This window comes from Pygocentrus nattereri, chromosome 4 (assembly GCF_015220715.1).
Source record: "Pygocentrus nattereri isolate fPygNat1 chromosome 4, fPygNat1.pri, whole genome shotgun sequence".
Taxonomy (NCBI): Eukaryota; Metazoa; Chordata; class Actinopteri; order Characiformes; family Serrasalmidae; genus Pygocentrus; species Pygocentrus nattereri.
In genome coordinates, this window is record NC_051214.1 from 51,247,651 (window position 1) to 51,271,840 (window position 24,190).

A 24,190-nucleotide genomic window follows, 5' to 3' on the forward strand; every position below is an offset into this window, starting at 1 on the left:
ATGTTCAAACGGATAAACCTTGTTTTTTGCAAATATTCACTCATTTTGAACTTGATGCCTGCAACACGTTCCAAAAATGTTGGGACAGGGGCAGCAAAAGACTGGGAAAGTTGAGGAATGCTCAAAAACACCTGTTTGGAACGTTCCACAGGTGAACAGGTTAATTGGAAACAGGTGAGTGTCATGATTGGGTATAAAGGGAGCATCCCTGAAAGGCTCAGTCGTTCACAAGCAAGGACGGGCGAGGTTCACCACTTAGTGAACAGCTGCGTGAGCAAATAGTCCAACAGTTTAAGATCAACGTTTCTCAACGTGCAACTGCAGGAATTTAGGGATTTCATCATCTACAGTCCATAATATCATCAGAAGATTCAGAGAATCTGGAGAAATCTCTGCAGGTAAGCGGCGAGGCAGAAAACCAACACTGAATGCCCGTGACCTTCGACCCCTCAGGCGGCTCTGCATTAAAAACCCACATCATTCTGTAACGGATATTCCCACATGGGCTCAGGAACACTTCGGAAAACCACTGTCAGTGAACTCAGTTCGTCGCTCCGTCTACAAGTGCAGGTTAAAACTCTGCCATGCAAAGCGAAGCCACATATCAACACCACCCAGAAACGCCGCCGCCTAACTGGCACATCTGTGAAGGCCCCATTAATGCTGAAAGGTACATACAGGTGTTGGAGCAACATCTGCTGCCATCCAAGCAGCGTCTTTTTCAGGGACGTCCTGCTTATTTCAGCAAGACGATGCCAAGCCACATTCTGCACGTGTTCCAACAGCGTGGCTTCGTAGTAAAAGAGTGCAGGTACTAGACTGACCTGCCTGCAGTCCAGACCGTCTCCCATTGAAAATGTGTGGCGCATTATGAAGCACAAAATACGACAGCGGAGACCCCCGGACTGCTGAGCAGCTGAAGCTGGGCATCAAGCAGGAATGGGAAAGAATTCCACCTACAAAGCTTCAACAATCAGTGTCCTCAGTTCCCAAACGCTTATTGAGTGTTAAAGGAAAGGTGATGTAACTCAGTGGGAAACACGCCCCTGTCCCAACTTCTCTGGAACGTGTTGCAGGCATCAAATTCAAAATGAGTGAATATTTGCAAAAAACAATAAAGTTTATCCGTTTGAACATTAAATATCTCGTCTTTGTAGTGTGTTCAGTTGAATATGGGTTGAAAAGGATTTGCAGATCATCGTTTTCTGTTATTATTTATGTTTTACACAACGTCCCAACTTCACTGGAATTGGGGTTGGAGCTGGGTTTACTAGCCCAGTCAAACTCAAAAACTAGTGGTTCACGCTTAAAAACAGTGAGCTTGTGAGGAGTTAGTTAGCTTATGCTAAATAGGATGTAATGGTAAGTGCCATGTAAAGATTTAGGACCCCTGCAGCGAACCTTGGCTGACCGGGGGTGCAGTCTGTGACCTTGATGTCAAACTGAATGAAATGTAGACCGTGTTCAAAGAAATCCACTTCATTCATTCGGAATTCAGTAATACATCTAAGAAATCAGGACGGGTTATATTGAATACAGACCTGCTAAACAGATCATTAGAAGCAAGCTGACACTATTTTCGAGAATGTTCTGTCGTTCGGTGCGTCTCCCACTCACTGCTAATTATTTTCTGGCACTACCTTAACTCTTCAGCAGCTTGAGTCAGTGCCTCATACGGTTAAGGCTCATGGTATGGGTATGGAAGTAGAGCAAATTTTTCCATATTTTCTGGTAGCTAATGTACGCTAGCTATAAAAAGGCAGCAGCCCAGCCCATCCGGTTTCCCTTGCAGCCCCACCTCCAAACTCGCAGATCACGTCGGTGCCCCTCTCACCATGCCCCTCTCATTTTTGAGCATTTTTCAAAGTTGAGCCAGAACCAGGGGTGGAGTCACTGAAAAGGATGGGGTGTAGTTTCTCTGTAAACACCTGAAATCCTAACAGGGTAAAGTCTACAAAACAAACAAAACTGAACTACTGCATTTGCTCAAACCTGGAATATTCATTCAGCATTTTGATGATCTGTGGATGATCTTTTACATGATTTGGGCTGTTTGTATTGTATTTCACTATTTCACACTGTTGTGATTTTTCTAACAGCCTCTTGCTTTTTGCAGTAGGTCTAATGTTTTAGTATAACAATAAAAAGCTCTATATGCTCAAATCTCAAATGATGAACACACTGAATCAGACATGTGACCTGTATCGGTAAACTGAGCTTAACCTTCTTATAAATGTTGAATGTTACTGGGCTGCCATGTCCATTCAGGTCTCTTCCTCTGATCCGGAGTTGTTGAAGCCAGTTTAAAAAATACTCGCTGGGTGTTGTGAGTTTTTGATGTTTGTATGTCTTTTTCATAATAATCTCGGCCTTGTGCAGTTACATCGGGTCTGGACTCGCCTACAGATTTGTGTCTTAAAAATTCCCAAAAATATGCAGCACACCCCAAGAGTGCATCTGACCAATATGGGATGCAGTAAAATAAATCAGTAAATTAGGGACGGTAAAGAAAATCAATCCTTAGCTGCATCACGATTCCCTCTTGAAAGATTCGGAATCAATTCACAAAACCTCAGAATTAGATTGTCATACAGGCTCTGCTGTTTCCCCTGCTGTACAATAAACCCACACATGGCGAGAATAGGAGAGTTTAGTGCAGCTCGACACAGAGGAGGAAAGAAAACACAGGATCTCACTAATGCACACAAGTTTACAGTTACGAATAGCTCAGTTCTCTTGTATGTGTAAAAGGCCTGAAACTGTAGTAACCATGACTGTACACAAGAATAATTCACAAATTATTAGCAGACTAATCTAGCAATAATCAGAATGAAGACATTTGTTTTACTGTTGTAATATGTATTGAAACAGACCTGCAGACTTAAGGGTGCACCGTTATTAAGTCTATAGGTCTGTTTCACCATCTAATAGGATTAATGAGGGAGCAGAGTTTAGGCTGCGTTCAAACTCAGTTAAGCTAACAGTGCCAGTTAATGACAAAATCGAATTGAGGTGCCAACACATTCCCACCCTACAATGAATCAAAGGCATTTTTAAAGTAATGGCTGTTACCACAGCAACTCAGTTAACCATCACCGTGCACAGGACTAATCTGACACTAATGGAAAATGGCACTTTGACCCAGTTTCAGGCCACCTAACTCTGCAGTAACAAAACTGTATGACTAACTGAAGCTTAAAAATAATAATAATAATAATAATAAATTATCACGCATATAAATATCATCACGTCCTCCATCAGAAAGTTCAACTATTATTAGGCTGGTCCTGCTCTCTCTGGATGTGGGTAGAGCTTAATGACTGCTGGCCCTGATCACATTCGCTGTCATGAAGTGTTTGAAGTGCAAATGTCCTTTATTTGTGTTGTGGCTAAATAAGCACTGGCTGGTGGTCCTGCAGCTGTGGCTGTTGTGCAGTTGAAGACTTTAGGTTCCCCCACCATGGCGGAGAGAGCCAAGCACCAGCGAGCACTGCCGCATGTTAATATCATCCCACAATGCAACACTTAACTCCGTAAACAGCGACCTCAATTATTTATTCTCTTCGTAAATCACACCATCGAAGCCTGACAGCCAGCAGGGAGGGAGAGAGAGAGTGAAAGAGAGAGGGAGGAATCGAAAGAAACACGGCGCAGTGCTTGTGCTTTATTAGATAGAGAAAACCAAACAGAAGAAATAGAGTCATGCATCATGGTGTCAGCCTACACAGGGTGGCAGCTGATTAGAAGAGGAAAAGGAGGATCAGAAAGCGTGAGGTAGAGAGGGCCGGGGGGGGGGGGACTCTGAGCACTGCAAGAAACACAAGAGGGAAAACACCAAAAAGAACAGCAACCTCAGAAAAATCCAATCAGTAACAAAGCACACCGAAAATGAAAGAAAGAAATAAACAATCGCTATTCCAGCGCTTTCAAGATATTGTACTCTATTCAAGTCGAAGTAGAGCTGAACTTAAGTGGAGCTTTGGTTGCAAACCTGCCTCAAAAGAAAATCCCAGGGGAAATGCGTATCAGCGGGATATTAACGTTACCGCTGCATTATTGTCGCAATGGCCATTCCGTCATCCTTTTTAGATCGAGTCAAAAGTCCATACATTCTCACTTTTCCTCTTTCAAATATCTGGAATTTTCACATCTGAAAGGTTCATGAAGTGGTCAGCATTCCCTCACAGACCTTCCAAGCCACCTCAGCTTATAATTGTGTAACACATTCACTGATATATCATACTTAACAATAAATACAGCTATGCATAAAATATAAGTTCAATTTCACCATCAAAATTAGTTTTTCTTTTTAGACCTAGTATACGTTTTTCAACCCTCTCTGCAATCAGGTAATCTCAGATTGGCCAAGATTTGGCGTAGCATTTCCTCACTCCACTCACACTTTATATCAAATCACATTTTTCTCAAAAACGGATAAAGTAAACAGAGCCTGCAGCTTTCACCAACCACACGGACCAGGACCAGTGACACGCTCTTTCAGACGAGCTGTACAAACGCTGTGGATTTCATATCAACCACAAAACTCCATGTCCACTCTGTAGAAAACATGGACCACTATCAAAGTAGAGAATAGAGAGAAAACTTATAAACGGAAACTGTTTTGACCAAATATCCCCAAAATATGTTTGGCTTGATTGGTATAACATTCAGTTCCTGCTGGAAAGAGAACGGGGCCTTTTGTCTTCAGTTTAGCAGGGTACCATAGAGCTGAGCCTTGGTGAGACTGTCCTTCCGTGACAGACCCAGGGTGCCAAATTTTTGGTATTGCGGCGGAGGCTGGGGTGGAGGAGGGCTGGTTCCCTGAGGGGAGGCACTATGCCGATCAGGCTGGTAGTGCTGCAGATCTGCAGGCATCTCCAAGGATGCGTGGTGGAGCGATTCATTGGAGCTGTTGGGACTCACTTCTACGTACTCACTCTTCTGCTCCTTGGGGCTGTAGATGCTGTGCTCCGATTCCTGGCTGTCTTCCTTGGCCCGGTACAGGTGAGTTTGGTGGATCCCAGGGCTGCACTCTGGGCTTGGGCTAGAGAAGGGGTCCAGAACCCCGCTGTGGTGGTGATACACATCAGTACCCTCCTGGAAGCTGCTGTAGAGTGGTCCAAGCCGGATCTTTGCAGGCCGAACGGAGAAGTGCTGCTCAGAGAAGCTGTATGGAGAGGCTCGCCCAGGACTGCGGTATGAATGAGCACTAACGTCCTCAACGCTAAGCTGCCTCCAGCGGCCCACGATAAGCTCCTCTTCCTCCATCTCCTCCTCCGGGGCTAACAGAGCGCTACCACGGCGACTGTCACCATAGGTGACACTTGGAGAGGTGGACGGTGGAAGGGGTTCATAAGGCTCGCTGTAACAGGAGGACATGGTCCTGCTGTAAATGGGGGAGCTGCCGTTCTGGTGGTGGCTGGGTTCAGCGGCCTGAAAACCGTGGGCTTTGCTGCTGAAGGCGCTAGGACTGTCTCTCTCCCAAGAAGAGTCGCTTTTGTGCTCATATTCGGCGACGCCGTCTCTCCAGTCCATATAGACATGGGCGTGGTGTCGGGGAGAGGAACCTGCACTGCTTGGAGGATCTGCCCCTTTATCCTCAGACCCACCTCCACTGAAGCTGGAGTAGGAGCTAGATGCTCCGCCCAGAGATGTGGCAAACTTGCTGAAGCGCTCTTGAGAGAAGCCCTGCTGCAGAGAAAGTGAGCCTTCTCCTTCCTCTGGGGTACTGTCAGTGGAGTTCTGGGGACCATAAAGCTTCTGCTGGCCATGAAGGTCCATACTGGGCCTTCGCTCCCGCCTTCGCTCGTCTGGGCAATACAAGGCCGTGTCGCTGCTGTACAGATCAGACTTATAAATGGCACGGAGGCCCAGACGTTCACTGCTGCCGAGGCCCGTGCCCACAAGGAAACCCTGGGGCTGGTGACGCTGTGGGCTGGGAGATCGTGAGGCCTGGATGCTTCCTGCCTCTGCTTCTTCAGGCTTTTCCAACACCTGGGCAATCATGGAGGTGGGGACAGTGTCGGAGTATGGAGAGTGGCATAGAGATGAACTCTCCATGTGTAGGCTCAGACGCTCCTGAAACTCTGCAGGCAGCTGTGGGACAGAATGAGAAAGAGAAGCAAGGGCTTTGAAATGAGCAGGCCGAATGAAATTGAAATCGCAATAAATGTCAGATACGCTGCACAGTGTTTCTAACCCTTGTCCTGGAGTACATTCCTTCAACTCAGAAAGGCTTTGTTAATTAGAAAGTTAGATTGATCAGGTGTGCAAAACTTGGGGAGACATGCAGGACAGGGGTGCTCCAGGACCCGCATTTGATAACCTATTCCACCTACAAGGTGCTGGTGTTCCTGGGAACCATTAAAACATTAAGAACTGACCTGTCCATAAACACTTTTAGGCATTTTTCCTCTTCAGTTTGATCTCATGAACCTAGCTTTAATCATAGCCACTTGTCTTCCCATATACACTTTATTCAAGGGGGAATGCTGCAAAAGATTTTACTCCAAGTGGTGTAAGCTGCAGATTTATTTAAGGAACTTGCAAAATGAAAAATCACAGAGCTCTGTTTCATTGCAACAACAGCAAACCTACATGGAATAAAGCCTTTAGTAATAACTACTAACAAAATACCTTTCATTGGCTCACAAATGAATAGTCCTGAAACCCCTGGTGTTGACAAACACTACACCACACCTCCTTGCATCATTGATTCCTTGATTCCAGCTCTGACTGCTGGCCAAGAGCCATTGTTTTAGTGGCGGATACACATGAAATACTTTGAGATTAGGCACCGGTTCTACCCAGAGCCCTAGCAGCTTATTGTTGGAAAAGTGATACCCAGTAGTTGATGTGAGGAAGCGTAAAAAATCAACTGCCATTTTCCATGTTTTTGTGAGATAGGGTGCAGGAAAGAGACTTGCATTCTGTAATTATGATTAATGCCTCCACTTAAAAAGTGCAGAAAACAGCTAATCTGCCACGTTTCAAAGTTTACCTACAGATCTACCGAAATTCATGAAGGGCTTGGTAATTAGCCAAGTGGAATCAGGTGCATCAATTGAGGAAGACACAGAACTCTGACTAATGACTGATTCATTTTGAGGATACTGAACCTGTCATTACTAGGCATTACAGTAAATGTTGAGCCAGTGTTGCTTGGTATGCATTTAGAGCTGTAGAACTATATTAAACCAAGCAAACAAGAATAAACCCAAGTAAATGACTGATGAGGTGTCTATCTATTCCTGTTATACTCTAATTGTCAGCTCTTTCTCCATAGCAACAGGAGAAATGTAAAGAGAGTCTAATTAGCTAGCAGAGCATACCAGACTAATTATAGTGCATGATAATAAGCACTGATGCTAAGGCTAAGTCCTTGTTTTCCAGCAGCAGAAGAGCAAAAACGGGTCACAGACAAATCCCACATTACCCTCCCAGATTACCTCCCTGCCAAGGGTCCGAAGGGAGCTCATGTCCTACTGATGCTTTCAGAAAATTTCTGTTTATTTCTGAGCTTCAGATCAGGTGCTCTTTATTGCAGCTGTGTTTAAAACCTACTGCTCACACATCGTCCACAGAAGGAGCAAAATTAATTTACTGCTGATCACCTTTCAATCTCTGCCCAAGCCTCCTCGAGGATGTGTAACAGAGTCACTGACATTTTCATTTATTCTCAGCACAAACACAGAGTGCTGTACATTTTACAAGAAGTTTAAAATGTAATTGATGTCTTTCCATCAAGGAGAATCAGCCTCATAAATACATGCATACACAACAACTGGCCAGGTTTCCGTTCTCATGGTGATCCCTTTGATTCATTTGAAGGGGATAGACTGTGTAAATATGTAGTAAGTATGAGGTGTATCTAATCTCAGAGAGCTGTGCTCTGTAGTTTTGTGGTCTATCTAATCTCAGAGAGCTGTGCTCTCTAGTTTTGTGGTCTATCTGATCTCAGAGAGCTGTGCTCTGTAGTGTTGTGGTCTATCTGATCTCAGAGAGCTGTGCTCTGTAGTTTTGTGGTGTATCTAATCTCAGAGAGCTGTGCTCTGTAGTTTTGTGGTCTATCTGATCTCAGAGAGCTGTGCTCTGTAGTTTTGTGCTCTATCTGATCTCAGAGAGCTGTGCTCTGTAGTTTTGTGCTCTATCTGATCTCAGAGAGCTGTGCTCTGTAGTCTTGTGGTGTGTCTGACCTCAGAGAGCTGTGCTCTGTAGTGTTGTGGTCTATCTGATCTCAGAGAGCTGTGCTCTGTAGTGTTGTGGTGTGTCTGACCTCAGAGAGCTGTGCTCTGTAGTGTTGTGGTATGTCTGACCTCAGAGAGCTCTGCTCTGTAGTGTTGTGGTGTGTCTGACCTCAGAGAGCTGTGCTCTGTAGTGTTGTGGTCTATCTGATCTCAGAGAGCTGTGCCCTGTAGTTTTGTGGTCTATCTAATCTCAGAGAGCTGTGCTCTGTAGTGTTGTGGTGTGTCTGACCTCAGAGAGCTGTGTTCTGTAGTGTTGTGGTGTGTCTGACCTCAGACAGCTGTGCTCTGTAGTGTTGTGGTGTCTCTGATGTCAGAGAGCTGTGCTCTGTAGTGTTGTGGTGTGTCTGACCTCAGAGAGCTGTGCTCTGTAGTTTTGTGGTGTGTCTGATCTCAGAGAGCTGTGCTCTGTAGTTTTGTGGTCTATCTAATCTCAGAGAGCTGTGCTCTGTAGTGTTGTGGTGTGTCTGACCTCAGAGAGCTGTGCTCTGTAGTGTTGTGGTGTGTCTGAACTCAGAGAGCTGTGCTCTGTACTGTTGTGGTGTGTCTGACCTCAGAGAGCTGTGCTCTCTAGTGTTGTGGTGTGTCTGATCTCAGAGAGCTGTGCTCTGTAGTGTTGTGGTCTTTCTAATCTCAGAGAGCTGTGCTCTGTAGTGTTGTGGTGTGTCTGACCTCAGAGAGCTGTGCTCTGTAGTGTTGTGGTGTGTCTGACCTCAGAGAGCTGTGCTCTGTAGTGTTGTGGTGTGTCTGATCTCAGAGAGCTATGCTCTGCAGTGTTGTGGTCTATCTGATCTCAGAGAGCTGTGCTCTGTAGTGTTGTGGTGTGTCTGATCTCAGAGAGCTGTGCTCTGTAGTGTTGTGGTGTGTCTGATCTCAGAGAGCTGTGCTCTGTAGTGTTGTGGTGTGTCTGATCTCAGAGAGCTGTGCTCTGTAGTGTTGTGGTGTGTCTGATCTCAGAGAGCTGTGCTCTGTAGTGTTGTGGTGTGTCTGACCTCAGAGAGCTGTGCTCTGTAGTGTTGTGGTCTATCTGATCTCAGAGAGATGTGCTCTGTAGTGTTGTGGTGTGTCTGACCTCAAAGAGCTGTGCTCTGTAGTGTTGTGGTGTGTCTGACCTCAGAGAGCTGTGCTCTGTAGTGTTGTGGTCTATCTGATCTCAGAGAGCTGTGCTCTGTAGTGTAATGGTGTGTCTGACCTCAGAGAGCTGTGCTCTGTAGTGTTGTGGTGTGTCTGACCTCAGAGAGCTGTGCTCTGTAGTGTTGTGGTCTATCTGATCTCAGAGAGCTGTGCCCTGTAGTTTTGTGGTCTATCTAATCTCAGAGAGCTGTGCTCTGTAGTGTTGTGGTGTGTCTGACCTCAGAGAGCTGTGTTCTGTAGTGTTGTGGTGTGTCTGACCTCAGACAGCTGTGCTCTGTAGTGTTGTGGTGTGTCTGACCTCAGAGAGCTGTGCTCTGTAGTTTTGTGGTGTGTCTGATCTCAGAGAGCTGTGCTCTGTAGTGTTGTGGTGTGTCTGATCTCAGAGAGCTGTGCTCTGTAGTTTTGTGGTGTGTCTGATCTCAGAGAGCTGTGCTCTGTAGTTTTGTGGTCTATCTAATCTCAGAGAGCTGTGCTCTGTAGTGTTGTGGTGTGTCTGACCTCAGAGAGCTGTGCTCTGTAGTGTTGTGGTGTGTCTGATCTCAGAGAGCTGTGCTCTGTAGTGTTGTGGTGTGTCTGATCTCAGAGAGCTGTGCTCTGTAGTGTTGTGGTGTGTCTGATCTCAGAGAGCTGTGCTCTGTAGTGTTGTGGTCTATCTAATCTCAGAGAGCTGTGCTCTGTAGTGTTGTGGTGTGTCTGACCTCAGAGAGCTGTGCTCTGTAGTGTTGTGGTGTGTCTGATCTCAGAGAGCTATGCTCTGCAGTGTTGTGGTCTATCTGATCTCAGAGAGCTCTGCTCTGTAGTGTTGTGGTGTGTCTGACCTCAGAGAGCTGTGTTCTGTAGTGTTGTGGTGTGTCTGACCTCAGACAGCTGTGCTCTGTAGTGTTGTGGTGTGTCTGACCTCAGAGAGCTGTGCTCTGTAGTTTTGTGGTGTGTCTGATCTCAGAGAGCTGTGCTCTGTAGTTTTGTGGTCTATCTAATCTCAGAGAGCTGTGCTCTGTAGTGTTGTGGTGTGTCTGACCTCAAAGAGCTGTGCTCTGTAGTGTTGTGGTGTGTCTGACCTCAGAGAGCTGTGCTCTGTAGTGTTGTGGTGTGTCTGATCTCAGAGAGCTGTGCTCTGTAGTGTTGTGGTGTGTCTGACCTCAGAGAGCTGTGCTCTGTAGTGTTGTGGTCTATCTGATCTCAGAGAGCTGTGCTCTGTAGTGTTGTGGTGTGTCTGAACTCAGAGAGCTGTGCTCTGTAGTGTTGTGGTATGTCTGACCTCAGAGAGCTCTGCTCTGTAGTGTTGTGGTGTGTCTGACCTCAGAGAGCTGTGCTCTGTAGTGTTGTGGTCTATCTGATCTCAGAGAGCTGTGCCCTGTAGTTTTGTGGTCTATCTAATCTCAGAGAGCTGTGCTCTGTAGTGTTGTGGTGTGTCTGACCTCAGAGAGCTGTGTTCTGTAGTGTTGTGGTGTGTCTGACCTCAGACAGCTGTGCTCTGTAGTGTTGTGGTGTCTCTGATGTCAGAGAGCTGTGCTCTGTAGTGTTGTGGTGTGTCTGACCTCAGAGAGCTGTGCTCTGTAGTTTTGTGGTGTGTCTGATCTCAGAGAGCTGTGCTCTGTAGTTTTGTGGTCTATCTAATCTCAGAGAGCTGTGCTCTGTAGTGTTGTGGTGTGTCTGACCTCAGAGAGCTGTGCTCTGTAGTGTTGTGGTGTGTCTGAACTCAGAGAGCTGTGCTCTGTACTGTTGTGGTGTGTCTGACCTCAGAGAGCTGTGCTCTCTAGTGTTGTGGTGTGTCTGATCTCAGAGAGCTGTGCTCTGTAGTGTTGTGGTCTTTCTAATCTCAGAGAGCTGTGCTCTGTAGTGTTGTGGTGTGTCTGACCTCAGAGAGCTGTGCTCTGTAGTGTTGTGGTGTGTCTGACCTCAGAGAGCTGTGCTCTGTAGTGTTGTGGTGTGTCTGATCTCAGAGAGCTATGCTCTGCAGTGTTGTGGTCTATCTGATCTCAGAGAGCTGTGCTCTGTAGTGTTGTGGTGTGTCTGATCTCAGAGAGCTGTGCTCTGTAGTGTTGTGGTGTGTCTGATCTCAGAGAGCTGTGCTCTGTAGTGTTGTGGTGTGTCTGATCTCAGAGAGCTGTGCTCTGTAGTGTTGTGGTGTGTCTGATCTCAGAGAGCTGTGCTCTGTAGTGTTGTGGTGTGTCTGACCTCAGAGAGCTGTGCTCTGTAGTGTTGTGGTCTATCTGATCTCAGAGAGATGTGCTCTGTAGTGTTGTGGTGTGTCTGACCTCAAAGAGCTGTGCTCTGTAGTGTTGTGGTGTGTCTGACCTCAGAGAGCTGTGCTCTGTAGTGTTGTGGTCTATCTGATCTCAGAGAGCTGTGCTCTGTAGTGTAATGGTGTGTCTGACCTCAGAGAGCTGTGCTCTGTAGTGTTGTGGTGTGTCTGACCTCAGAGAGCTGTGCTCTGTAGTGTTGTGGTCTATCTGATCTCAGAGAGCTGTGCCCTGTAGTTTTGTGGTCTATCTAATCTCAGAGAGCTGTGCTCTGTAGTGTTGTGGTGTGTCTGACCTCAGAGAGCTGTGTTCTGTAGTGTTGTGGTGTGTCTGACCTCAGACAGCTGTGCTCTGTAGTGTTGTGGTGTGTCTGACCTCAGAGAGCTGTGCTCTGTAGTTTTGTGGTGTGTCTGATCTCAGAGAGCTGTGCTCTGTAGTGTTGTGGTGTGTCTGATCTCAGAGAGCTGTGCTCTGTAGTTTTGTGGTGTGTCTGATCTCAGAGAGCTGTGCTCTGTAGTTTTGTGGTCTATCTAATCTCAGAGAGCTGTGCTCTGTAGTGTTGTGGTGTGTCTGACCTCAGAGAGCTGTGCTCTGTAGTGTTGTGGTGTGTCTGATCTCAGAGAGCTGTGCTCTGTAGTGTTTGTGGTGTGTCTGATCTCAGAGAGCTGTGCTCTGTAGTGTTGTGGTGTGTCTGATCTCAGAGAGCTGTGCTCTGTAGTGTTGTGGTCTATCTAATCTCAGAGAGCTGTGCTCTGTAGTGTTGTGGTGTGTCTGACCTCAGAGAGCTGTGCTCTGTAGTGTTGTGGTGTGTCTGATCTCAGAGAGCTATGCTCTGCAGTGTTGTGGTCTATCTGATCTCAGAGAGCTGTGCTCTGTAGTGTTGTGGTGTGTCTGACCTCAGAGAGCTGTGTTCTGTAGTGTTGTGGTGTGTCTGACCTCAGACAGCTGTGCTCTGTAGTGTTGTGGTGTGTCTGACCTCAGAGAGCTGTGCTCTGTAGTTTTGTGGTGTGTCTGATCTCAGAGAGCTGTGCTCTGTAGTTTTGTGGTCTATCTAATCTCAGAGAGCTGTGCTCTGTAGTGTTGTGGTGTGTCTGACCTCAAAGAGCTGTGCTCTGTAGTGTTGTGGTGTGTCTGACCTCAGAGAGCTGTGCTCTGTAGTGTTGTGGTGTGTCTGACCTCAGAGAGCTGTGCTCTGTAGTGTTGTGATGTGTCTGATCTCAGAGAGCTGTGCTCTGTAGTGTTGTGGTGTGTCTGACCTCAGACAGCTGTGCTCTGTAGTGTTGTGGTGTGTCTGACCTCAGAGAGCTGTGCTCTGTAGTTTTGTGGTGTGTCTGATCTCAGAGAGCTGTGCTCTGTAGTTTTGTGGTCTATCTAATCTCAGAGAGCTGTGCTCTGTAGTGTTGTGGTGTGTCTGACCTCAGAGAGCTGTGCTCTGTAGTGTTGTGGTGTGTCTGACCTCAGAGAGCTGTGCTCTGTAGTGTTGTGGTGTGTCTGACCTCAGAGAGCTGTGCTCTGTAGTGTTGTGGTGTGTCTGATCTCAGAGAGCTGTGCTCTGTAGTGTTTGTTGTGTCTGACCTCAGAGAGCTGTGCTCTGTAGTGTTGTGGTGTGTCTGACCTCAGAGAGCTGTGCTCTGTAGTGTTGTGGTGTGTCTGGTCTCAGAGAGCTATGCTCTGTAGTGTTGTGGTCTATCTGATCTCAGAGAGCTGTGCTCTGTAGTGTTGTGGTGTGTCTGACCTCAGAGAGCTGTGCTCTGTAGTGTTGTGGTGTGTCTGACCTCAGAGAGCTGTGCTCTGTAGTGTTGTGGTGTGTCTGATCTCAGAGAGCTGTGCTCTGTAGTTTTGTGGTCTATCTGATCTCAGAGAACTTTGCTCTGTAGTGTTGTGGTGTGTCTGATCTCAGAGAGCTGTGCTCTGTAGTGTTGTGGTGTGTCTGACCTCAGAGAGCTGTGCTCTGTAGTTTTGTGGTCTATCTAATCTCAGAGAGCTGTGCTCTGTAGTTTTGTGGTGTGTCTGACCTCAGAGAGCTGTGCTCTGTAGTTTTGTGGTCTATCTAATCTCAGAGAACTGTGCTCTGTAGTGTTGTGGTGTGTCTGACCTCAGAGAGCTGTGCTCTGTAGTTTTGTGGTCTATCTAATCTCAGAGAGCTGTGCTCTGTAGTGTTGTGGTGTGTCTGACCTCAGAGAGCTGTGCTCTGTAGTGTTGTGGTGTGTCTGACCTCAGAGAGCTGTGCTCTGTAGTGTTGTGGTGTGTCTGACCTCAGAGAGCTGTGCTCTGTAGTGTTGTGGTGTGTCTGACCTCAGAGAGCTGTGCTCTGTAATGTTGTGGTGTGTCTAACCTCAGAGAGCTGTGCTCTGTAGTGTTGTGGTGTGTCTGACCTCAGAGAGCTGTGCTCTGTAGTTTTGTGGTCTATCTGATCTCAGAGAGCTGTGCTCTGTAGTGTTGTGGTGTGTCTGATCTCAGAGAGCTGTGCTCTGTAGTGTTGTGGTGTGTCTGACCTCAGAGAGCTGTGCTCTGTAGTTTTTTATGGTCTATCTAATCTCAGAGAGCTGTGCTCTGTAGTGTTGTGGTGTGTCTGACCTCAGAGAGCTGTGCTCCTGTAGTGTGTGGTGTGTGTCTGACCTCAGAGAGCTGTGCTCCTGTAGTGTTGTGATGTGTCTGATCTCAGAGAGCTGTGCTCTGTAGTGTTGTGGTGTGTCTGACCTCAGAGAGCTGTGCTCTGTAGTGTCTGTCGGTCTATCTGATCTCAGAGAGCTGTGCTCTGTGGTTGTGTGGTGTGTCTGACCTCAGAGAGCTGTGTTCTGTAGTTGTGGTGTGTCTGACCTCAGACAGCTGGCTCTGTAGTGTTGTGGTGTGTCTGACCTCAGAGAGCTGTGCTCTGTAGTGTTTGTGGTGTGTCTGATCTCAGAGAGCTGTGCCTCTGTAGTTTTGTGGTCTATCTAATCTCAGAGAGCTGTGCTCTGTAGTGTTGTGGTGTGTCTGACCTCAGAGAGCTGTGCTCTGTAGTGTTGTGGTGTGTCTGGTCTCAGAGAGCTATGCTCTGTAGTGTTGTGGTCTATCTGATCTCAGAGAGCTGTGCTCTGTAGTGTTGTGGTGTGTCTGACCTCAGAGAGCTGTGCTCTGTAGTGTTGTGGTGTGTCTGACCTCAGAGAGCTGTGCTCTGTAGTGTTGTGGTGTGTCTGATCTCAGAGAGCTGTGCTCTGTAGTTTTGTGGTCTATCTGATCTCAGAGAACTTTGCTCTGTAGTGTTGTGGTGTGTCTGATCTCAGAGAGCTGTGCTCTGTAGTGTTGTGGTGTGTCTGACCTCAGAGAGCTGTGCTCTGTAGTTTTGTGGTCTATCTAATCTCAGAGAGCTGTGCTCTGTAGTTTTGTGGTGTGTCTGACCTCAGAGAGCTGTGCTCTGTAGTTTTGTGGTCTATCTAATCTCAGAGAGCTGTGCTCTGTAGTGTTGTGGTGTGTCTGACCTCAGAGAGCTGTGCTCTGTAGTTTTGTGGTCTATCTAATCTCAGAGAGCTGTGCTCTGTAGTGTTGTGGTGTGTCTGACCTCAGAGAGCTGTGCTCTGTAGTGTTGTGGTGTGTCTGACCTCAGAGAGCTGTGCTCTGTAGTGTTGTGGTGTGTCTGACCTCAGAGAGCTGTGCTCTGTAGTGTTGTGGTGTGTCTGACCTCAGAGAGCTGTGCTCTGTAATGTTGTGGTGTGTCTAACCTCAGAGAGCTGTGCTCTGTAGTGTTGTGGTGTGTCTGACCTCAGAGAGCTGTGCTCTGTAGTTTTGTGGTCTATCTGATCTCAGAGAGCTGTGCTCTGTAGTGTTGTGGTGTGTCTGATCTCAGAGAGCTGTGCTCTGTAGTGTTGTGGTGTGTCTGACCTCAGAGAGCTGTGCTCTGTAGTTTTTTATGGTCTATCTAATCTCAGAGAGCTGTGCTCTGTAGTGTTGTGGTGTGTCTGACCTCAGAGAGCTGTGCTCTGTTGTGTTGTGGTGTGTCTGACCTCAGAGAGCTGTGCTCTGTAGTGTTGTGATGTGTCTGATCTCAGAGAGCTGTGCTCTGTAGTGTTGTGGTGTGTCTGACCTCAGAGAGCTGTGCTCTGTAGTGTTGTGGTCTATCTGATCTCAGAGAGCTGTGCTCTGTAGTTGTGTGGTGTGTCTGACCTCAGAGAGCTGTGTTCTGTAGTGTTGTGGTGTGTCTGACCTCAGACAGCTGTGCTCTGTAGTTTTGTGGTGTGTCTGATCTCAGAGAGCTGTGCTCTGTAGTTTTGTGGTCTATCTAATCTCAGAGAGCTGTGCTCTGTAGTGTTGTGGTGTGTCTGACCTCAGAGAGCTGTGTTCTGTAGTGTTGTGGTGTGTCTGACCTCAGACAGCTGTGCTCTGTAGTGTTGTGGTGTGTCTGATCTCAGAGAGCTGTGCTCTGTAGTGTTGTGGTGTGTCTGACCTCAGAGAGCTGTGCTCTGTAGTGTTGTGGTGTGTCTGATCTCAGAGAGCTGTGCTCTGTAGTGTTGTGGTGTGTCTGACCTCAGAGAGCTGTGCTCTGTAGTTTTGTGGGTGTCTGATCTCAGAGAGCTGTGCTCTGTAGTTTTGTGGTCTATCTAATCTCAGAGACGCTGTGCTCTGTAGTGTTGTGGTGTGTCTGACCTCAGAGAGCTGTGCTCTGTAGTGTTGTGGTGTGTCTGACCTCAGAGAGCTGTGCTCTGTTAGTGTTGTGGTGTGTCTGACCTCAGAGAGCTGTGCTCTGTAGTGTTGTGGTGTGTCTGATCTCAGAGAGCTGTGCTCTGTAGTGTTGTGGTGTGTCTGACCTCAGAGAGCTGTGCTCCTGTAGTGTTGTGGTGTGTCTGACCTCAGAGAGCTGTGCTCTGTAGTGTTGTGGTGTGTCTGGTCTCAGAGAGCTATGCTCTGTAGTGTTGTGGTCTATCTGATCTCAGAGAAGCTGTGCTCTGTAGTGTTGTGGTGTGTCTGACCTCAGAAGAGCTGTGCTCTGTAGTGTTGTGGTGTGTCTGACCTCAGAGAGCTGTGCTCTGTAGTGTTGTGGTGTGTCTGATCTCAGAGAGCTGTGCTCTGTAGTTTTGTGGTCTATCTGATCTCAGAGAACTTTGCCTCTGTAGTGTTGTGGTGTGTCTGATCTCAGAGAGCTGTGCTCTGTAGTGTTGTGGTGTGTCTGACCTCAGAGAGCTGTGCTCTGTAGTTTTGTGGTCTATCTAATCTCAGAGAAGCTGGTGCTCTGTAGTTTTGTGGTTGTGTCTGACCTCAGAGAGCTGTGCTCTGTAGTTTTTGTGTCTATCTAATCTCAGAGAGCTGTGCTTCTGTAGTGTTGTGGTGTGTCTGACCTCAGAGAGCTGTGCTCTGTAGTGTTTGTGGTGTGTCTGATCTCAGAGAGCTGTGCTCTGTAGTGTTGTGGGTGTCTGATCTCAGAGAGCGTGCTCTGTAGTGTTGTTGGTGTGTCTGACCTCAGAGAGCTGTGCTCTGTAGTGTTGTGGTGTGTCTGATCTCAGAGAGCTGTGCTCTGTAGTTTTATGGTCTATCTAATCTCAGAGAGCTGTGCTCTGTAGTGTTGTGGTGTGTCTGACCTCAGAGAGCTGTGCTCTGTAGTGTTGTGGTGTGTCTGACCTCAGAGAGCTGTGCTCTGTAGTGTTGTGGTTGTGTCTGACCTCAGAGAGCTGTGCTCTGTAGTGTTGTGGTGTGTCTGATCTCAGAGAGCTGTGCTCTGTAGTGTTGTGGTGTGTCTGACCTCAGAGAGCTGTGCTCTGTAGTGTTGTGGTGTCTGTCTGACCTCAGAGAGCTGTGCTCTGTAGTGTTGTGGTTGTGTCTGGTCTCAGAGAGCTATGCTCTGTAGTGTTGTGGTCTATCTGATCTCAGAGAGCTGTGCTCTGTAGTGTTGTGGTGTGTCTGACCTCAGAGAGCTGTGCTCTGTAGTGTTGTGGTGTGTCTGACCTCAGAGAGCTGTGCTCTGTAGTGTTGTGGTGTGTCTGATCTCAGAGAGCTGTGCTCTGTAGTTTTTGTGGTCTATCTGATCTCAGAGAACTTTGCTCTGTAGTGTGTGGTGTGTCTGTATCTCAGAGAGCTGTGCTCTGTAGTGTTGTGGTGTGTCTGACCTCAGAGAGCTGTTGCTCTGTAGTTTTTGTGGTCTATCTAATCTCAGAGAGCTGTGCTCCTTGTAGTGTTGTGGTGTGTCTGACCTCAGAGAGCTGTGCTCTGTAGTTTTGTGGTCTATCTAATCTCAGAGAGCTGTGCTCTGTAGTGTTGTGGTGTGTTCTGACATCAGAGAGCCTGTGCTCTGTAGTTTTGTGTCTATCTAATCTCAGAGAGCTGTGCTCTGTAGTGTTGTGGTGTGTCTGACCTCAGAGAGCTGTGCTCTGTAGTGTTGTGGTGTGTCTGACCTCAGAGAGCTGTGCTCTGTAGTGTTGTGGTGTGTCTGACCTCAGAGAGCTGTTGCTCTGTCGTGTTGTGGTGTGTCTGACCTCAGAGAGCTGTGCTCTGTAATGTTGTGGTGTGTCTAACCTTCAGAGAGCTGTGCTCTGTAGTGTTAGTTGTGTGTCTGACCTCAGAGAGCTGTGCTCTGTAGTTTTGTCGGTCTATCTGATCTCAGAGAGCGTGCTCTGTAGTGTTGTGGTGTGTCTGATCTCAGAGAGCTGTGCTCTGTAGTGTGTGGTTGTGTCTGACCTCAGAGAGCTGTGCTCTGTAGTTTTTTATGGTCTATCTAATATCAGAGAGCTGTGCTCTGTAGTGTTGTGGTGTGTCTGACCTCAGTAGAGCTGTGCTCCTGTAGTGTTGTGGTGTGTCTGACCTCAGAGAGCTGTGCTCTGTAGTGTTGTGGTGTGTCTGATCTCAGAGAGCTGTGCTCTGTAGTGTTGTGGTGTGTCTGACCTCAGAGAGCTGTGCTCTGTAGTTTTGTGGTGTTGTCTGATCTCAGAGAGCTGTGCTCTGTAGTTTTGTGGTCTATCTAATCTCAGAGAGCTGTGCTCTGTAGTGTTGTGGTGTGTCTGACCTCAGAGAGCTGTGCTCTGTAGTGTTGTGGTGTGTCTGACCTCAGAGAGCTGTGCTCTGTAGTGTTGTGGTGTGTCTGACCTCAGAGAGCTGTGCTCTGTAGTGTTGTGGTGTGTCTGATCTCAGAGAGCTGTGCTCTGTAGTGTTGTGGTGTGTCTGACCTCAGAGAGCTGTGCTCTGTAGTGTTGTGGTGTGTCTGACCTCAGAGAGCTGTGCTCTGTAGTGTTGTGGTGTGTCTGGTCTCAGAGAGCTATGCTCTGTAGTGTTGTGGTCTATCTGATCTCAGAGAGCTGTGCTCTGTAGTGTTGTGGTTGTGTCGACCTCAGAGAGCTGTGCTCTGTAGTGTGTGGTGTCGTCTGAACCTCCAGAGAGCTGTGCTCTGTAGTGTTGTGGTGTGTCTGATCATCAGAGAGCTGTGCTCTGTAGTTTTGTGGTCTATCTGATCTCAGAGAACTTTGCTCTGTAGTGTGGGTGTGTCTGATCTCAGAGAGCTGTGCTCTGTAGTGTGTGGTGTGTCTGACCCAGAGAGCTGTGCTCTGTAGTTTTGTGGTCTATCTAATCTCAGAGAGCTGTGCTCTGTAGTTTTGTGGTGTGTCTGACCTCAGAGAGCTGTGCTCTGTAGTTTTGTGGTCTATCTAATCTCAGAGAGCTGTGCTCTGTAGTGTTGTGGTGTGTCTGACCTCAGAGAGCTGTGCTCTGTAGTGTTGTGGTGTGTCTGATCTCAGAGAGCTGTGCTCTGTAGTGTTGTGGTGTGTCTGATCTCAGAGAGCTGTGCTCTGTAGTGTTGTGGTGTGTCTGACCTCAGAGAGCTGTGCTCTGTAGTTTTGTGGTGTGTCTGATCTCAGAGAGCTGTGCTCTGTAGTTTTATGGTCTATCTAATCTCAGAGAGCTGTGCTCTGTAGTGTTGTGGTGTGTCTGACCTCAGAGAGCTGTGCTCTGTAGTGTTGTGGTGTGTCTGACCTCAGAGAGCTGTGCTCTGTAGTGTTGTGGTGTGTCTGACCTCAGAGAGCTGTGCTCTGTAGTTTGTGTTGGTCTGATCTCAGAGAGCTGTGCTCTGTAGTGTGTGGTGTGTATGACCTCAGAGAGCTGTGCTCTGTAGTGTTGTGGTGTGTTGACCTCAGAGAGCTGTGCTCTGTAGTGTTGTGGTGTGTCTGGTCTCAGAGAGCTATGCTCTGTAGTGTTGTGGTCTATCTGATCTCAGAGAGCTGTGCTCTGTAGTGTTGTGGTGTGTCTGACCTCAGAGAGCTGTGCTCTGTAGTGTTGTAGTGTGGTCTGACCTCAGAGAGCTGTGCTCTGTAGTGTTGTGGTGTGTCTGATCTCAGAGAGCTGTGCTCTTGTAGTTTTGTGGTCTATCTGATCTCAGAGAACTTTGCTCTGTAGTGTTTGTGGTGTGTCTGATCTCAGAGAGCTGTGCTCTGTAGTGTTGTGGTGTGTCTGACTCAGAGAGCTGTGCTCTGTAGTTTTGTGGTCTATCTAATCTCAGAGAGCTGTGCTCTGTAGTTTTTGTGGTGTGTCTGACCTCAGAGAGCTGTGCTCTGTTAGTTTTGTGGTCTATCTAATCTCAGAGAGCTGTGCTCTGTAGTGTTGTGGTGTGTCTGACCTCAGAGAGCTGTGCTCTGTAGTTTGTGGTCTATCTAATCTCAGAGAGCTGTGCTCTGTAGTGTTGTGGTGTGTCTGACCTCAGAGAGCTTTGCTCTGTAGTGTGTGGTGTGTCTCGACCTCCAGAGAGCTGTGCTCTGTAGTGTTGTTGTGTCGGTCGGACCTCAGAGAGTGGCTTGTAGTGTTGTGGTGTGTCTGACCTCAGAGAGCTGTGCTTCTGTCAATTGTTGTGGTGTGTCTAACCTCAGAGAGCTTTGCTCTGTAGTGTTGTGGTGTGTCTGACCTCAGAGAGCTGTGCTCTGTAGTTTTTGTGGTCTATCTGATCTCAGAGAGCTGTGCTCTGTAGTGTTGTGGTGTGTCTGATCTCAGAGAGCTGTGCTCTGTAGTGTTGTGGTGTGTCTGACCTCAGAGAGCTGTGCTCTTTAGTTTTTTATGGTCTAATCTAATATCAGAGAGCTGTGCTCTGTAGTGTATTGTGGTGTGTCTGACCTCAGAGAGCTGTGCTCTGTAGTGTTGTGGTGTGTCTGACCTCAGAGAGCTGTGCTCTGTAGTGTTGTGATGTGTCTGATCTCAGAGAGCTGTGCTCTGTAGTGTTGTGGTGTGTCTGACCTCAGAGAGCTGTGCTCTGTAGTGTTTGTGGTCTATCTGATCTCAGAGAGCTGTGACTCTGTAGTTGTGTGGTGTGTCTGACCTCAGAGAGCTGTGTTCTGTAGTGTTGTGGTGTGTCTGACCTCAGACAGCTGTGCTCTGTAGTGTTGTGGTGTGTCTGACCTCAGAGAGCTGTGTTCTGTAGTGTTGTGTGTGTCTGACCTCAGAGAGCTGTGCTCTGTAGTTTTGTGGTCTATCTAATCTCAGAGAGCTGTGCTCTGTAGTGTTGTGGTTTGTGTCTGACCTCAGAGAGCTGTGTTCTGTAGTGTTGTGGTGTGTCTGACCTCTGTAGTGTTGTGGTGTGTATGACCAGAGAGCTTGCTCTGTAGTGTTGTGGTGTGTCATGATCTCAGAGAGCTGTGCTCTGTAGTGTTGTGGTGTGTCTGACCTACAGAGAGCTGTGCTCTGTAGTGTTTTGGTGTTCTAGTCTGATCCTCAGAGAGCTGTGCTCTGTAGGTGTTTGTGGTGTGGTCTGATCTCAGAGAGCTATGACTCTGTAGTGTTGTGGTGTATCTGATCCTCAGAGAGCTGTGCTCTGTAGTGATTTGATGGTGCTAGTCTGATCTCAGAGAGCTGGTGCCTCTGTAGTGTTGTGGTGTTTCTGACCTCAGAGAGCTGTGCTCATGTAAGTAGTGTTGTGGTGTGTCTGATCCTCAGAGAGCTGTGCTCTGTAGTGTTGTGTCTGTGTCTGATCTCAGAGAGCTGTGCTCTGTAGTGTTGTGGTGTGTCTGACTCAGAGAGCTGTGCTCTGTAGTTTTGTGGTGTGTCTGATCCTCAGAGAGCTGTGCTCTGTAGTTTTGTGGTCTATCTATCTCAGAGAGCTGTGCTCTGTAGTGTTGTGGTGTGTCTGACCTCAGAGAGCTGTGCTCTGTAGTGTTGTGGTGTGTCTGACCTCAGAGAGCTGTGCTCTGTAGTGTTTGTGGTGTGTCTGACCTCAGAGAGCTGTGCTCTGTAGTGTTGTGGTGTGTCTGATCTCAGAGAGCTGTGCTCTGTAGTGTTGTGGTGTGTCCTGACCTCAGAGAGCTGTGCTCTGTAGTGTTGTGGTGTGTCTGACCTCAGAGAGCTGTGCTCTGTAGTGTTGTGGTGTGTCTGGTCTCAGAGAGCTATGCTCTGTAGTGTTGTGGTCTATCTGATCTCAGAGAGCTGTGCTCTGTAGTGTTGTGGTGTGTCTGACCTCAGAGAGCTGTGCTCTGTAGTGTTGTGGTGTGTCTGACCTCAGAGAGCTGTGCTCTGTAGTGTTGTGGTGTGTCTGATCTCAGAGAGCTGTGCTCTGTAGTTTTGTGGTCTATCTGATCTCAGAGAACTTTGCTCTGTAGTGTTGTGGTAGTGTCTGATCTCAGAGAGCTGTGCTCTGTAGTGTTGTGGTGTGTCTGACCTCAGAGAGCTGTGCTCTGTAGTTTTGTGGTCTATCTAATCTCAGAGAGCTGTGCTCTGTAGTTTTGTGGTGTGTCTGACCTCAGAGAGCTGTGCTCTGTAGTTTTGTGGTCTATCTAATCTCAGAGAACTGTGCTCTGTAGTGTTGTGGTGTGTCTGACCTCAGAGAGCTGTGCTCTGTAGTTTTGTGGTCTATCTAATCTCAGAGAGCTGTGCTCTGTAGTGTTGTGGTGTGTCTGACCTCAGAGAGCTGTGCTCTGTAGTGTTGTGGTGTGTCTGACCTCAGAGAGCTGTGCTCTGTAGTGTTGTGGTGTGTCTGACCTCAGAGAGCTGTGCTCTGTAGTGTTGTGGTGTGTCTGACCTCAGAGAGCTGTGCTCTGTAATGTTGTGGTGTGTCTAACCTCAGAGAGCTGTGCTCTGTAGTGTTGTGGTGTGTCTGACCTCAGAGAGCTGTGCTCTGTAGTGTTGTGGTGTGTCTGACCTCAGAGAGCTGTGCTCTGTAGTGTTGTGGTGTGTCTGACCTCAGAGAGCTGTGCTCTGTAGTGTTGTGGTGTGTCTGACCTCAGAGAGCTGTGCTCTGTAGTGTTGTGGTGTGTCTGACCTCAGAGAGCTGTGCTCTGTAATGTTGTGGTGTGTCTAACCTCAGAGAGCTGTGCTCTGTAGTGTTGTGGTGTGTCTGACCTCAGAGAGCTGTGCTCTGTAGTTTTGTGGTCTATCTGATCTCAGAGAGCTGTGCTCTGTAGTGTTGTGGTGTGTCTGATCTCAGAGAGCTGTGCTCTGTACTGTTGTGGTGTGTCTGACCTCAGAGAGCTGTGCTCTGTAGTTTTTTATGGTCTATCTAATCTCAGAGAGCTGTGCTCTGTAGTGTTGTGGTGTGTCTGACCTCAGAGAGCTGTGCTCTGTAATGTTGTGGTGTGTCTGACCTCAGAGAGCTGTGCTCTGTAGTGTTGTGATGTGTCTGATCTCAGAGCTGTGCTCTGTAGTGTTGTGGTGTGTCTGACCTCAGAGAGCTGTGCTCTGTAGTGTTGTGGTCTATCTGATCTCAGAGAGCTGTGCTCTGTAGTTGTGTGGTTGTGTCTGACCTCAGAGAGCTGTGTTCTGTAGTTGTTGTGGTGTGTCTGACCTCAGAGCAGCTGTGCTCTGTAGTGTTGTGGTGTGTCTGACCTCAGAGAGCTGTGCTCTGTAGTTTTGTGGTGTGTCTGATCTCAGAGAGCTGTGCTCTGTAGTTTTGTGGTCTATCTAATCTCAGAGAGCTGTGCTCTGTAGTGTTGTGGTGTGTCTGACCTCAGAGAGCTGTGTTCTGTAGTGTTGTGGTGTGTCTGACCTCAGACAGCTGTGCTCTGTAGTGTTGTGGTGTGTCTGACCTCAGAGAGCTGTGCTCTGTAGTTTTGTGGTCTATCTGATCTCAGAGAGCTGTGCTCTGTAGTGTTGTGGTGTGTCTGATCTCAGAGAGCTGTGCTCTGTAGTTTTGTGGTGTGTCTGATCTCAGAGAGCTGTGCTCTGTAGTTTTGTGGTCTATCTAATCTCAGAGAGCTGTGCTCTGTAGTGTTGTGGTGTGTCTGACCTCAGAGAGCTGTGCTCTGTAGTGTTGTGGTGTGTCTGACCTCAGAGAGCTGTGCTCTGTAGTGTTGTGGTGTGTCTGATCTCAGAGAGCTGTGCTCTGTAGTGTTGTGGTGTGTCTGATCTCAGAGAGCTGTGCTCTGTAGTGTTGTGGTGTGTCTGACCTCAGAGAGCTGTGCTCTGTAGTGTTGTGGTGTGTCTGATCTCAGAGAGCTGTGCTCTGTAGTTTTGTGGTCTATCTAATCTCAGAGAGCTGTGCTCTGTAGTGTTGTGGTGTGTCTGACCTCAGAGAGCTGTGCTCTGTAGTGTTGTGGTGGTGTCTGACCTCAGAGAGCTGTGCTCTGTAGTGTTGTGGTGTGTCTGACCTCAGAGAGCTGTGCTCTGTAGTGTTGTGGTGTGTCTGATCTCAGAGAGCTGTGC

At 47.8% G+C, this 24,190-nt stretch overlaps 1 protein-coding gene across 2 annotated transcripts in view; it reads right to left on the reverse strand.

Annotated features, from left to right (window-relative positions):
- Window positions 1-3,634: 3,634 nt before the first annotated feature.
- The window catches only part of si:dkey-174m14.3 (uncharacterized protein LOC563117 homolog), a 72,684-nt gene continuing 52,128 nt past the window's right edge, over window positions 3,635-24,190 (reverse strand). Inside the window, exon 7 of one of the 2 annotated variants that reach the window (XM_017684689.2) lies at window positions 3,635-6,096. In XM_017684689.2, the coding sequence (XP_017540178.1) occupies window positions 4,705-6,096 (1,392 nt within the window). In that variant the 3' untranslated portion in view covers window positions 3,635-4,704. The remainder of the gene's footprint in view (window positions 6,097-24,190) is intronic. The other variant, XM_037538105.1, reaches the window with a different exon arrangement.